The 13,660-nt window shown below is 38.3% G+C and overlaps 1 protein-coding gene across 1 annotated transcript in view; it reads left to right on the top strand.

The window, feature by feature from the left end:
• Nucleotides 1-10,268, top strand: part of cdh13 (cadherin 13, H-cadherin (heart)) — a 333,227-nt gene extending 322,959 nt beyond the window's left edge. The window contains exons 12-14 of the mRNA XM_060878173.1: nt 367-600; nt 1,438-1,656; nt 9,167-10,268. Of these exons, the coding sequence (XP_060734156.1) occupies nt 367-600; nt 1,438-1,656; nt 9,167-9,174 (461 nt within the window). The 3' untranslated portion in view covers nt 9,175-10,268. The remainder of the gene's footprint in view (nt 1-366; nt 601-1,437; nt 1,657-9,166) is intronic.
• The last annotated feature ends 3,392 nt before the right edge of the window (nt 10,269-13,660 follow it).

Raw genomic sequence — 13,660 nt, 5'->3', positions numbered from 1 at the left:
AAAGTTCTACATTAACATTAAATATCACATCCATAGGTAGCTTTGTTACTTTGGTCCTTTTAACTCACGTATATTATAGACACGTTTTAAGCTACATGGTCAACTTTATTCTAAAACCTTTGTGCTTTTTTATTGCTTCATACCTTCACTGAAAAAACTGAGTTCACGGCATAAAACATAAGGTACATTTTCTTCGCCAAGTTATTCACAATACATTTCAGAGGTATTTTGTACTATAATTTTGAAATATTGTATTACAACTGTAGTAATTTGGTAGATGCTTGGTTTTTCTGACTACATATATTTCCCACTATATTCGACTATAAAGAAAATTGTTTATTTCTAAATCTCTTTTTTTGTTCTCAGGTAACCCTCCTGCTACAGGCACCGGTACTCTGATCATCACTCTGGAGGACGAGAACGACAACGCACCCTACGTTGTGCCCTCAGTAGTACGAGTTTGTGAAGATGCCAAGGAGGTAAACGTGGCAGTTATAGGAGCACGGGACAAAGATATCCACCCCAACACAGACCCCTTCAAGATAGAGCTGGGGAAACAGCTGGGTCTGGAGAAGACATGGAGGATGTCCAAGATTAACAGTGAGTCCGAGTTCACTTCAGATCAGACCCACACTAACACTGAAGCTCCAATTAGATCTGTGATTCAAAAAACACATTGAAATGAATAAAGAAAGCCAGAGTGATGAGGCCTTTAGTAATAAATAAAGAACAATTGTGGTCTTGTGCCTGCTTGGGAATTGAGAATGGAAGCAATTATTTGTCAGGAAAAGATGAATGTGGTTAAGGCAGAAGCAGAGTAAGAGAAGACTCAAAATAATTCATTCTGGCAACAGTGCTAGTGCTATTAATCCCTGACACTTATCTGTTGCATGATTTCTTGTCTTTAGACTAGGAAAGTAACAAAATGTGTTACGTACTTTTAAAAAAATGGCAGCTGAAGCTCTCAGCAACAGAAACAAAAAGGAGAACAGAAGAGAACAGAGTAGAAGTAAAGGGAAGAGAACAGAGTGAAATGAGACGAAAACAGAACCAAGTTGATGATGAGAACAAATAAACAGACACAACATGATAGAATAGAAGAGAGCAAAACTAAAGAGAATGGATTCAAAAAGAACAGGACATAACAGAACAAAATAGACAGGAATCAAAGAGAACAGAGCAGAATAGAACAGGACAGTAAGAAAGAGAACCGAGGAGAAAGGAAGAGAAAAAGGCAGAAAAGAAGAAAAGAGAACAGGGACAGAAGAAAAGATAAGCAAGGCTTCAGGCTTCTGCTTTGACAGACGGAGAATAAATCCCGACCTCAAACATTCCGTGTGATTGACAGGAAGGAAATAAGACAGGGAAGTGTTTTAGGAGACAGGCATGCCTGAGTGCGCATGTGTGTTTTTAGAAAACTATTGTCTTCTCCCACAGACACACATTCACAAATCATGCTTCTGCACAGTCTGAAGCGAGCAAACTACAACCTGCCCCTGGTCTTGACTGACTCCGGCTTCCCACCACTCACAAACAACACAGAGCTGAAAGTGCAAGTGTGCACCTGTAAGAAGAACAGAATGGACTGCAATGGAGTCGGCTCTCTTCGAACAAATCTGCAGCTGCTGCTAGGCCTGCTCTTGTCCTCCATGCTCTGTGAGTATCACGCTATAGAGTGAGATCGATCGCACGCTATAGAGCGAGCATGCATTTTAGGGACAAAGAGAAAACCAATGTGAAAGTGTAAAGACGGGATTTTACATTGTACACATGGAGTCTTCAGAGACAGAGAACGGTTAAACAGCCTTAAGATAATAAAAGCCTTAAGGTCAGGAAAAGTTGTGCTTTCTGGTTTCTGGTTAACAATACAAGCTGTGTTTTTTTTTATTGTCTTCTTGAAGAGAAACAGCTACGGTTATTAAAATACAATGTAAAGATTATAATTGTGTGTAATTGATTTCGTGTGAGAGACACCAATTATTTTTCAATCCCATTCCACATGAAGTGGTTTATTATACACTGCATCAAGTTACCCCATACTTTGATTATTTTAGTCGTATTTTATCCTGTATATAATCTGACTCTAACAAGTCGCACATCCTAAGTAGTACAATATAGTTGCTTGTATAGTATATATATATATATAACTTCATAATTTATTAGAGCTTTTCTCAATCACAACCTTTCATAACAACCCATATTGACTTCCTTTATCCGTAGGCTTCAATTCTTTTTCTCATTATTTTGGCTGCAATTTTTTAAGCTGTATGTAAGTGAAGTCTGCCTTGTTCCAACCTTTTGGCTGATCAAGGCCCCTCTCGGACCCTTAGCTTGTTTACTGGCAGCAAGCCTAGGTCTTCAGGGCCAAAGAAACTACTGTTTGTTTGGGCCCGCTGGGTTAAATTCTGAATACATCTGCATAATTTATTTTAAAACATGCTCCCTGTGAATTTTAGATTGTGCATCTAAGATAATGTCTCATGGCCAAAGGTAAATGTTATGGTAATAGTATGATTATAAATTGTTTATGGCTGATTTATGACTTTGCATATATACAAAGTCTGTATTTATATGTTTATGTTTATATATTTAGTGCATTTAAGTGCAGATCTTTTCTCTGCAGCTTAAAGCTCCTTTGTTAAAGCTGTCCTGACATACTGTTAGCTGAGTTAGCTCCAGTCTTTAGATTTTATTACAGTTTTAAATGTGTGACAGTAAATTTCTCTCTATTCATTCTTTTGGAGTGACTGGGTATATAATAAACACCCATAAAAGCAGCAGCATTTTTACGACAGAATTTAAAATTCCTCCATTTCCTTGCTACATTCCATCAATAACTCTGTGTGTGTGTGTGTGTGTTTGTGTGTGTGTGTGTGTGTGTGTTTGTGTTTTTGCCCAGCCTACCCATTACCTTGTTTATATCACATGGCATAAGTAGTATATCTCATTTATACCATTTGCTATAGCATGAATAATTTACTCCACTCATGAGAGGAGGCCATAATGGACCTGTTTCTAAAGCAATTTAGTAGAGAAATAGATATCAGAGTTTTGAAGATTTGTGTTCTGCTTGGCTTTTTGCTGTACCTGTGTTTGATGCACTTGTTTGTGTGTGTGTGTGTGTGTGTGTGTGTGTGTATGTATGAACGCATTTCCATGAATCACTTCTATAACTATACATCACATATTGTAAACCATGGAGAGCTACTTTGTGTGTGTTTGTTTGTGTGTGTGTGTATACACGCATTTCCATGAATCACTTCTATAGCTATATATCACATATTGTATACACCCCTGTGTGTGTGTGTATGTGTGTGTGTGTGTATACACGCATTTCCATGAATCACTTCTATAGCTATATATCACATATTGTATACACCCCTGTGTGTGTGTGTGTGTGTGTGTGTGTGTGTGTGTGTGTGTGTGTGTGTGTGGATATGCTCTATGGCTGACTTCCATGCCCAAGGCCTGGTTCGGGTAGAAGCGGGCTCCATCTGTAATTCATGGCACAATGGAGGCAGTGAGAGGCCTGAGCCCAACATAACCTACAGGCATCATTCCTTCTCTCTTTCTTCACACTTTATCTTTGTTTCTATCACCCTCTGTTTTCAACTCTTGCTATATCGCTATTTCATTATCTGATCTTCAATCAGTCATCATCTCTCAAATTGTATTTATACCCTTACTTACTTACTTACTTACTTACTTACTTACTTACTTACTTACTAAACACAAACTGATAGCAGGTGATTTAGTTGTTCATCTTCACTGTGTTCATTTATTACCTGATATTCATAACCATTCGCATAATTTTCATCAATATCAGAAGTCATTGCACTGTTACTATGAAGGTTAATAGCAAGGCATTGAGGAATTTTTTGGTCCTGGTGTAATTCCTTTTTCTTCTTCTTTTTTTGCCTATGTTTTGGAGGGCAGTGTTATTCAATATGTTCAGCAGCCTCCAAGCCAATGTTGCTACACTGATGACTGTACCTTGATGAGTCTTTTTTGTGTGTTTGTGTGTGTGTTTTTTGGGTGTTTCTGTGTGTGTGTGTGTGTGTGTGTGTGTGTGTGTGTATGTGTGTGTGTGTGTGTGTGTGTGTGTTTCCTCATAAACAATCAACTGCATTTTAGTGTCTGTAGATACACGTTTTTGTATCGTTTTTGTGTATATATTGTGTATATATTGTGTGCATGTGTGTGTGTGTGTGTGTGTGTGTGTGTGTGTGTGTGTGTGTGTGTGTGTGTGTGTGTGAGTGTCTGTGAGGCTGAATATCACAACAGTAGAGAGAAGTCCATATTTTCTGTTTTCCCTCCACTTCTTACAGATAAAGCACTCCAGTACACTTGCTTTCTGTGGAGCCATAAATAATGTATGTAAGTGTGGGGAGCAACACAAACATGTTCCATATGAAGGTACATAAGTATCTCAGTGTTGAGGTACTCTTTCAGCGCTGATAAATCCTGCCCCAAATCCTGCGGCTTACCCACTCCTGCCGCCCTCTAATTACACACAGCAGCACATCGTGAGCACTGTGCAACATGACCGATTAGTTCTGGCTTCACTACCACACACACGCTATCACTGTTGGTCCCCACTGTGCAGGTTTGTCGCTCTTTGAATACACTGACTTGGTTTTTTCCAAAAACAAACATGTATCATTTTATTCATTTGTCCTCAGAGATCAGAGAACTTGTGATCTATCGCAACTGAATACTCCAAATCTAGGCATGCTGAGCTTTGAGAGACCGTAAGAAAAGGCAGCTAGTCATTACAGTCCTCCCAGCGTCGCTCAGCCCCGGTTACGGGCTGATCAGATAGCGAGGTTCGATAAACAGTCAATGAATGCAACCACGGTTATCTCATGTGCAAACAAATGAAGCTGTGCTGCATCTCCCCCTGTGAGCCTAGATTTCCTATGGTGCACATGGCCACAAATGCTGAATGGTGGTTTGTGCTGTGGAATTCACACACAACAGAGATAGCAACAGTGCCCCCTGTAGGTATGATTAGAATCTGCACAGAGAACAGAGCAGGGAATGATTTGATGTAACAGCAATATATTCATGTGGCAAATATATCACACTTCCTGTAGAGAACACCTAATTGCACACCTACCTGTATGCCCCATTTATCTAATCAACCAATTATGTGGCAGAAGCACAATGTATAAATTCCTGCAGATATAGGTCAAAAGCACAATGGGGAAAAGGTTTATGTTCTGTGACTTTAACTGTGGCATTGTTGTCGATACTCTCTTCTGGGATTTAAACACATAACTGTCTCTAGATATTACCCAGAATGGTATGAAAAACAAATATACATTCTGTGAGCAGAGGGTCTGCAGGATGAAACGCCTTGATGAAGAGAGAGATCAGAGCAGAATGAAGTCATGAACAGAAGGTCTATAGTAACTCAAATAATCATCTTCACATCTTCTAAATCATCTTTATAACCATGGTGAGCAGAAAAGCATCTGAGTATGCACAACACATCAAACCTTCAGGTGGATGAGCTACAGCTGCAGAGGACCACATCAGGTTCCACTGCTTGTAGCCAAGAACAGGAATCTGAGGCTAAAACATCCACTGACTTAGTAAAACCGGGCAGTTAAAGATTAGAAAAAATAACCAGATCTTTTTCAAGTCTTTAAGTGTCCGATTTTGGTTGATATAATGTAAGTCTATATAATCTCGCCAATAAACATGTTCAAGAAATAAAACTTTCACAGTAAGAGGCAATTCAACTGATATATGACCAACATTAGCGCATTAGCAAATATGCAAAACAAATATAGGTAATTTTGTTTACATACCACTAACTTAGAAATTACTAAGAAATGCATAGTTCAGCCATGAAACTCATTCTGCCACACTAATTGGTTCTGCAAATGCCCTTGGCATGACTTATCACCACACTTCCTCATCCTTATAGCCCCTATATTACCATCAGGGCTAGGGCCCGGCATGCAGAAAGACAATTCACTTCTCACCCTCTTCCTTTCCTGAACCACCTGCTCAGATCTGCTACAGGGAGTTCCTCCAGCTTGACTCACAGCAGCAGCTCATTTCTCAATATCTCTGTGTTTCAGCAGGTCCATGGGAAGTCTTAGCACTCACCCAGCAGCAGCAGCAGCAGCTATAGCAGCAGCTCTGTGTAGTAGCAGCTTTATCCACCAACATCAAACCTACCTACATTCCATCTCCATCAATACATCAATAAATGCTTAAACTTTAATTTGAGACTCGTCATGGCTGAGCTTTTATGTATACTTTTGATTTATTTCAATTTATATAAATCTCCATTGGTGAATATGAATAGAAGTACAGAGAGATTATAAGATTGCAGCCATCATTTCTCTGAAGCTTGTGGCCAGAAAAGCATACAAAAATATCAGATAGTGGCCCATGGCTACAGGTTGAGACAAGTTTTGTCATAATCCAATAATTCACAGCCAAAGGGGAATTTCTTTCTCTGCTTTTACAGAAAAACCAAACCTTTAAGTCTTCCATTTATTTACTAATTTCCACATATTACAATAGATTATGAGCTGATAAAAATAACCCCAGTAACTATAAAATACAAAGCTGGTACCATGAGTATACCAGAAAGGCAGTATCTGGCAACTGGGAAGCAGTAGATCAGAAATGTTCAAGTCTTTTAAAGCCACCGCTAATCTGATAAACGATTCTTGGAGGGCTGAAATGTAATTAATCCACAAACAGGGAAATAAGTCCAAGCTTCATCCATCACACAACTGAGCCACTGGCACTATGCTGAACTTTTAAATCCCCTTTTCTACCAAGACAACCGCTTTTACGCTTTTAATCTACTTTGACTACAGAGGAACCATATCTCGAAGGAAAGAGAAGAAACCCATCAGAATGACATTTAGTAGCATTTCCTTATTTCTAATCCCTCTGTGGTACACATGGTGCACCTCACTGTGGCTTTTTCTGTGAATTAATTAACACCAGGTTAAATTTGAGGGATTTGTTTGTGGTTTCGTTTTAAAGGCAGTTATTTGGTAAAAGGTAAATGGAAAACCGTGCTGTGGATTATGTGGAAATGTTATACAGTACTTTTGTTAAAATGTTAGTGTCTTTAATGTAGTGTAGCCAGATATATTTAGAGTTTCTAATTGGCTCACTCTAAAGTTTTAAAGATGAAACTTTGCCAAGGTCCCTGAACACCAACTTTGACAGCCATCTGCTGTAGTATTTTCTTTTGAGATCTACAGATAGATTGTGTAAGATCTCTCTGTCTAAAAGAAAAGGAAGAAAGATTGTGTATTATGTGAGCGGGCTGCTGCGCTGGAGCACAGGGGTCACATGTTATCATGTTTTCTTCAACTCCAGCTGACTGCTGCCACAACCACTTTCTTCCAATCAGGATGATCCTAATTAGATCAAACACTATTTCGTCCTGCCCCCTCAATCGTTCATTTTCTCCACGTTTCAGTGCTGTGGCAGATGTTAGCTCTGCACTTTCCTCCACTGTTCTCCTGGCTGTGTGTGTGTGTGTATAGATATGTGTGTAGGTGTAAGGTGACTTTACTGCATCTCAGAGAAGTAGGGTGAATAGATTTGCTTATGGATTTTTATGTTTCTCACACTTTTTGCCTAAGCTGAAACAATTACCTTGTGTGTCTCTGGTTCTCTGTGTGTGAATAAAGGGTGCAGGAGTCATTTGCGAAAAGCATTTCTGAAACAGAAGAGATTTGCTCTGTGCTTCTGAGCAGTGTTCAATTTTTATTTCCCTTTCATATTCACTTAGGTCCAAAATACAAAAGTGCCTAGATGGAAAGAAAAACACATAAAAGAGGGGGGAAATCAATAGTCTTTCCTATTAAATATTCCCCCCATCAGATCTGGCATGCTTCGATCGGTCTAGCATTTCTCAAGCCTACAGGCCAATTCATTTCTGAACGTCTAGCAAAATTACAGCTTGCATTTTTCAAAACTGGTCCTTAATCTTATTTTGTGAATGCAGCCCAGGAGAAAAACAGGAGCGAGAGACAGAGAGGGGAAGATGGAAAAAGAAATAATAATAATAATGACACTAGTAAAAGATGCGGGAAGTCTACCCTCGATATTACTTTTGTACATGAGTGGATTCATTTGTCAGTAGCCTTTACCAAAGTTCGGTTTTAAATGTTGTAGCATTCTCTTAGTGTTAGAGGAAATGGAGTGTCATGTCCCTCTGGATTGGGACTCATGAACAATTCTTGTATAATATGAATAAGTTTAATAGATAGAGAATTGTAAGCAAAGGTCACACCGGACATTTAAATTGCCACTGGTGCTTTTCAGTGAATGAATACTTTTCCTATTACTTTACATTACTGCTAAAACTAATGCTAAAACGTGTTTAATAGGACTGATATGACCTTTTTTTACACTATTTCAGTTCATTTGTTTGCTTCAAATTTATGCCTACGATATGCTTAAATATGAATAGAAATACCAGCCAATCTGCAGGTATACTGCACCTCACACACAGATGGACAGCACAAAGAGGTATAGAAAAAAAAACCCAGCAAAACACTCAATCATTTTCAGTAACTATATCTTGGTCATTGTTGTGGTGGAGCAGGTACATATCCTGCATACACACGGCACACAGTCACACATTTATTCACACCAAGGGCCAATTTAATTTAGCCAGTTCCCATACTGAGTGGTGGGAGGAAACCAGATAGTCTGGCTAAAAAAACAACAACACATGGACATGGGGAGAACATGCAAAACAATCCTTGACTTAGGAGCTACAGTATGAGGTGGCTATTTGAAGGACCACCCCAGTGGAACACACAACTTTAAATAAGTTCAATAAATAAATAGATAGATAGATGCCAAATGCGCAAATTCCATTTGTTACACTTCTAACCCTTCTTCCACCCCTCCACCCTCTGAGCCAACACACAAAGTCAAAACATCAATAATGCATTGGCATGTTTACGTCAGTTGTCTACAGAATGCGCATCAAAAGTTGAAAAACTTTTGAAGTCTTAAGATCTTCGATGGTTTTTAATCATAACTTTAAAGTGATATGGCTGTGATTGTCTTTTGATCTTTGATAAACCCAGTCTGCTTAAAATGCCCATTGTTTACTCTTTATTCTCCTCTCCCTCTCTCTCTTTCTCTCTCGCTGTCTTCCTATCAGGCTTGTAAAGATCAATCTCTCTGTTGCCCTCTTACAACACTGACGAGCATCTCCCAGTCTGTGCCCCCATCAAACCAAGACTGAGGCAACTGGCAAGGACCTTTCACCACATTTCAGAAGATACCTTTAACTCCAGACCCCCAGTTTATTTTGTCCAGCACCATCGTAATTTACTCATCTCTGTCTCCTCCACCCCTCTCTCTTCCTCTCTCTCTTTTTCTTTTTCCTGCTTCAATTTTCTCTCTCATACCAATGGAAGCTGGCATGGATGCTACTGCCTGAATGAACTCTCACTGGATAAGGATGTGCCGGATGGGGGAAAAGAAGCAATTAGACTTTCTGATGTATTTTATTTGTCTCTGGTCAAAGAGTACTGTACGACTTTGTTTACTAATGTAAGGCGAGGACGTAAGGCGTGTTTAGTCTGCCGTGACTGTGGTTTCTTAGGGCAAGGTGGTAGCCAAAAGCCTTCAAAGTTTAAAGTCAAAGCTCTGGAGTCTTTATTTTTTGTTTTGTTTTTTATTGCATTAGTTGTTATGGAGTGGAATATATCTTTATAGTAATGGTGTGAAATGGTGGGGGTACACTATATATATATTTTATTTTTTACCATTGTACAAATTTATTGATTAACTTATGTAATTTGACTGCAGTCAATTACCCCTCCCAAATAAAAGACGAAAAACTGTATCTTTTTGCATATTTTAGACACTGTTTTCAGTGCTGTTGATGTATTTCCTCTTTTTCATGTATTAACTCCAGTTTTAATTTTCCAAGAATGATTAGCTGAATCTGGAGTCCTCAACTGGTTTACAGACTGATTGTCTGGCTAACCTGCATTTTCATGGCTCTGTTGGTATGACACTTGTCTCAGTGTCCCCTCGTCTCCCGCAGAGAGGTCAAACAAGGCTGTCGGTTTGTCGGTTCGTATTTTGCTCTTGTGAGAAGTGGATCAAAAAAAGAAAGAAAAAAAAATAACAAAATGTTTGTGGATTTGTGGGATAGACCCCTTAAGTCCTTATGAAGCAAAGTAAACAATGACGTTATGAATGAGTTATGTGTGTCTTTTGCACTAATTTAATAAAGCCGTTACTGTACTTCCCACCACTCTGGATTTTTTTTTTATTTATTCAAGGACAGCTCGAGGTATGGTTGGTGCAGGGTAAGTACTTTTTTCCAAGCCGACAGCATGAAATATGAGCATCACATTGTAATGCTGAAAAGCAAATGGATTCTAATGGTGAGGTAATGGCTTGAAAATTAAGAGATTCCACAAGGAGAGCTGTTATGGCTTTGTGGAAAAATTTCAATTTCACATTGATGTGTCAAGCCAAAGAATAAAAGTAAGCACTCTGATCAGTCCTTACGATCCTGAAAGCACATGAAGCACATGGAGACACAATACTGCAACAGCAATACAGTCACACATGGAACACAATGTAAAAATCATCTCCAGGATGCATGTATTGCCATTTATGAGCATATTTCTGAAGCTGAAGAACACAGCTGATTGATTTGATAGCTATTCTTCATGTTGATGATTTGATGATGGTTTCCACTATTGTTAAAGGAACTTCAAAATACTTGCATTTGTCTATATTCTTTTGTCTGCAGTTACTCACAATGAAATGACAGCTCTTTGCAGGTAGTTTTTTAGAGCCAGAGTGCTGGATGGAGAACAGTTTTCCAAACTAGGAAAAGAATAAGAAACTAGAAATAAAAATCTGCCATGGACTGATCCCTTAACTCAACAAGCTAGTACTATACCTGAGTAATGCTTAAAAATATGAGGCAAACCCTGAAACACATTAATGTTTTTTTCTTTTTTACAGCGCTCTCCTCTTTACAATAGTAGTCTCATTGTGAATTCCCCCTCATTTTGTGCTCCATCAATTCTTAATCACACTATGTAAATAATAGAGCCAGGGCCTTTTTCAGCTAATTTTATACAGTCTCAGGCCTGTCTTGGAAAATATTCTCCATGGGAGCACAAAGCACACAGCATTTCGATATGGGAACAGTGGCAAGCTGACTTTAAATCAATAAAAGATCATGGTGCATCATTAGGATCAGAGTAATGAAACATAATTGGAACATGGCTTTGATTTTGATCACTGCAGGCAATGGAAGAGAGCCAGCTTTATGAAATGTTCGTGCTCAGATCTGCTCCCAGGCTACAGGGATCTCTAAAGCATAATTCTTTCTAAGATTTGGCCCTTGCTGATGCAAAGAAATTTAGGACTTTCCACTACTGTTGACTATCATGTGGTGATGCAACTTTTTATGAGAATGTTATTTGTAGTTTATGAAATGCTTAGTTTCTATATGTTACAGTATATGCAGTGTACAGTATAGCTCTATTCTATTCTGGGGATAGCTTTAGTGGTGACATTGTTCAATGGTACCCTTCACATTGGGTAGCACATTTCCCAGAATGAAGGCTTTGAGGTATTGTGGTCACCCACACTTTTACCATGCATCATACTTTTAGAGCACTGGATGCATATCAACTGCTTATTTACTACTGTCTGTTTAATGGCTTGCTTTCCTAAACTAATAAGTGTCTGATACTGACACAACTAGACTCCTTTTGCTGGAACAGCTACAGTACAGTAACTAGCAGGATAACTTTACTGGATATGACATTACGAGCTAAATTTAAATAAATTCAGACTTGTATTAAACGTTTAACAATATATATTATTACAAAGCAACTTTACAAAGATCTCTGTCTAGATCTAGAACTATAATGAACAAGTCAGGGGAAACAACAAAAGTAGCCCTAAAACAGAGCCTTGTGGAACACCTACTGTAAATTTAAATCTATGTTAGATGTCTTGTGTTTTTAACAATAGGTATTCTCGTCGTGTAGCTTGACATATATCCAAGTGCAGAAATAATTCCTAGGTGAATACTTCTAGTGTCCCTTGATAATAGTCTTATAAAGAACAGTACTTCATATGCTAAATATCTACTTGTCAGCAGGTTCAGACTTTTAAACCTCACTCCTATAACTGCTCAATTTTCCTATTAGTTATAATGTAGTTGCAAAATATTTCATATAATAAGCTTAATATTCAGGTTTTAAGGGATTTATTTTCAACATGAAAGATATTCTCTTAATCTCTTATCTTAAATATGTCTTTTTGTTACGAAATAAGCAATTCACTTTTAGTATTGTATCAACAGTTTGGCTTACTAAGTTTGTCAAGTCTTTTGATTCAGGGATTTGTGGGATATGACACAAATCTGACATGCAGGGGCTCAGAAAGCAGCAACTTTCCAAATAGGACAGCTTTTATGTAAGTGTAAAAGCTGCCCTAAAATACTGTCTACCTAGGGACCAGCCTTCTGATCGGAATGCAGTGCACGTGGTATTGACCCTGTTCTGTAGTTTTATATTGTGTGGTATATACTCCCTGTGTTTTATATGCTTAGTTCCAGTATGTAACTGTGAGGTGACGGTTCACTTCTCTGTCATCAAGGACACACAATTTTCAGTTCACTGATTTGTAGCATGAAGGAATCTCCCTCCTTCTATCCCGCTTTCATAGGTGACTTAGTGCGGATTTGTCTCCCTTGGGCTGTGAAATCCTCTGTGAGCACCCACCCTTAAGATGATAGAGAGAGTCAAGTCTCTCTCATTACCAACCGATCTACTCTGTGTTTTACAGACACACATGTCTGAACCATCCATTGCTGCCCTACATTTTCTTTTTTTATACATATATTCAGATCATTGTGTATTCATTATCTCTTCTGAAATTTATTATCTCTTCTACAACTACTTGCCAAGAAAGAAAGAAAGAAAGAAAGAAAGAAAGAAAGAAAGAAAGAAAGAAAGAAAGAAAGAAAGAAAGAAAGAATAAAAATTAGCCTGTGTTTTTGAAACCATTAGGTGAGACATTCTGCTTTAAAAGGTTGACATCACCAAGTGCTACAGCTCAGTCAATGGTTTGTGTGTGTGTGTGTGTGTGTGTGTGTATCAGTCTGTTTAGTGTGACTGACTGACTATATACTCTGTTCACATCAGTCTCACTTTGTTGGCAACAGGTTAATAAAAAGCAGTTCATCTCTGGACATATAAAAGTGAACATAGGAGTCATGATTGTTCTTCAATCTGTCAGCTCCTACTTCTGTGTTTCTCTATATTTTTCCTCTACTCTTTTTCCCCCTGAATAATATTTTAGAGTAACCGCATGAGATTATTGTACACTTTGGGTACTTCGTTTAATCTTAGAAAAAAAAAAATCTAAAATGTTGTTCTTTGGCTTGTCCACGTAGAAGAATCTTGCAACAAAGATTCCTATTTTAGACAAAGATCCAAGTACTCCTTGACCAAATTATTAGAAACACTAAAGTGTAAGATTTGATTAAGATTGATTTGTGACTGTGGCATGCTTGATAGAGATCTAAAACAAGGTGATATGAGTAGTAGAGTTTAGAGGAGAAATGTCAAACCTGACAAACCTCAGGTATCTGAGGTCAATGGAT

The sequence above is a fragment of the Tachysurus vachellii genome, chromosome 9, assembly GCF_030014155.1.
Source record: "Tachysurus vachellii isolate PV-2020 chromosome 9, HZAU_Pvac_v1, whole genome shotgun sequence".
Lineage (NCBI taxonomy): Eukaryota > Metazoa > Chordata > Actinopteri > Siluriformes > Bagridae > Tachysurus > Tachysurus vachellii.
This window is presented reverse-complemented; position numbering and strand designations above follow the sequence as displayed.